The sequence below is a fragment of the Centrocercus urophasianus genome, unplaced genomic scaffold (genome assembly GCF_019232065.1).
Source record: "Centrocercus urophasianus isolate 14NV4802_14NV808 unplaced genomic scaffold, USGS_Curo_1.0 seq_509, whole genome shotgun sequence".
NCBI lineage: Eukaryota > Metazoa > Chordata > Aves > Galliformes > Phasianidae > Centrocercus > Centrocercus urophasianus.
In genome coordinates this window covers 3,242-5,040 of record NW_024885099.1, presented here as the reverse complement: position 1 = coordinate 5,040, position 1,799 = coordinate 3,242, and the positions used below count along the sequence as shown (strand labels likewise).

General features: G+C 50.3%; 1 protein-coding gene across 1 annotated transcript in view; it reads left to right on the top strand.

Annotated features, from left to right (window-relative positions):
* The window catches only part of NXNL1 (nucleoredoxin like 1), a 1,833-nt gene extending 591 nt beyond the window's left edge, over positions 1-1,242 (top strand). Inside the window, exon 2 of the mRNA XM_042835309.1 lies at positions 858-1,242. Within this exon, the coding sequence (XP_042691243.1) occupies positions 858-1,155 (298 nt within the window). The 3' untranslated portion in view covers positions 1,156-1,242. The remainder of the gene's footprint in view (positions 1-857) is intronic.
* Positions 1,243-1,799: the final 557 nt, after the last annotated feature.

Below are 1,799 nucleotides of genomic sequence, written 5' to 3'. Positions count from 1 at the left end.
ATCATGGAATCACAGACTGGGTTTGGTTGGAAGGGATCTTAAAGATCACAGAATCATGGAATGGTTTTGGTTGGAAGGACCTTAAAGGTCAGAGAATCATGGAATCACAGACTGGGTTTGGTTGGAAGGGATCTAAAAAGATCACAGACCCATACAATGTCTTGGGTTTGGGTTGAAAGGGTTCTTAAAGATCACAGAGACAGAGAATGGGTTGGGTTAGAAGGGACTTCAAAGATTACAGATGGAAACATAGAACCGGAGAGACACAGAAATTCTTAGGTTGGAAGGGTCCTCAAAGGTGGTGGGATGATAGAGTCATAGAAAGATGGAATCATGGAATGGTTGGGCTGAACAGGACCTTAAAGATCAAAGAATCATAGAATGACAGAGTGGGTTGGGTTGGAAGGATCCTTAAAGGTCACAGAATCACAAAATTTTAGGGTGGCGTGGGCTGGGGGTGACCTTGAAGATCACAGAACCATGGAATGGTTTGGGTTGGAAGGGACCTTAAAAATCATCAGACGTAGAATCGTAGGATTGTAGATCCATAGAATCCAAGATCTGTAGATCACAGATTCACGGGATGTCTGGAGGAATCCTTAAAGATCATAGAACCACAGAATGGTTGGGAGGCTCCTTGTGACCCATCCAGCCCCAGTCCTGTTGCCACAGGCTGGTTGCCACACTTGATTAGGAAATCAAATTTACCACAACCTCATTAATGGCCGAGCGAGCTGCAGGTAACGCTGACAGCTCCTTCCAGCCCCTCTTGGAGCCATTTCGGAGTTTGTACTTTAATGAATACCGAGGAACTCTGGGTGCAGCAGGTCTTGAATTGAGATTTCTTCCCTTTGCAGGGAACTGGAGCTGCGCTTTGCGGTGTCTGAGGTGCCCAGGGTGGTGGTGTTGAAACCCAACGGCGACGTCATCGTCGGGAATGCCGTGGATGAGATCACCAGCATGGGTCCTGCCTGCTTCCAGAACTGGCAGGAGGCAGCTGAGCTGGTGGACAGGAATTTCAGACTGGCTGAGGATTTTGATGACTGTGCCAGGAGGAGCATCAGCGACCCCCTCCGGCGCCTCAAGTACAAACTGGGCAAGGGGGAGAAATCCAGGAGTGAAGAGCAGAAAGAGGATGGTGATGAGTCCTCGTAGGGACGTCTGGGACCCAGTCGGGTCACCTGGGGACATCCCTTGGGTTGTTGTCCCAACGTGATTGATTGGGCAAGAGGGAGGAATCCAAGAGTGAAGAGCAGAAAGAGGATGGTGATGGGTCCTCGTAGGGGCTGGTTGGGACGTCCCTTGGGCTGTTGTCCCTATGTGATCAACTGGGGACATCCCTTGGGTTGCTGTCCCTATGTGATCAATTGGGGACATCTTTTGGGCTGTTGTCCCTATGTGATCAACTGGGGACACCTTTTGGGTTGCTGTCCCTATGTGATCAATTGGGGACATCTTTTGGGTTGCTGTCCCTATGTGATCAATTGGGGACATCTTTTGGGCTGTTGTCCCTATGTGATCAATTGGGGACACCTTTTGGGTTGCTGCCCCTCTGTGATCAACTGAGGACATCAACACCAACACCAGCACCTGTCTTTCTTCAAAACCTCTGCTAAAATTGCGTTTGCTTCCTGAAAGCCGAATCGTTCTGACACAAATTCGTTCCGTCCCCTCGCGTGGCTCCTTGCGCCGCCCGCTGCTCATTCACGGCTTCTCCATTCCACCACGAAGGGAAGAGCCAAGAGTTTAGAAACTCGTGGGATGCAAAGGATCTGGGCCCTGCTGGCAGGCAGACGGAG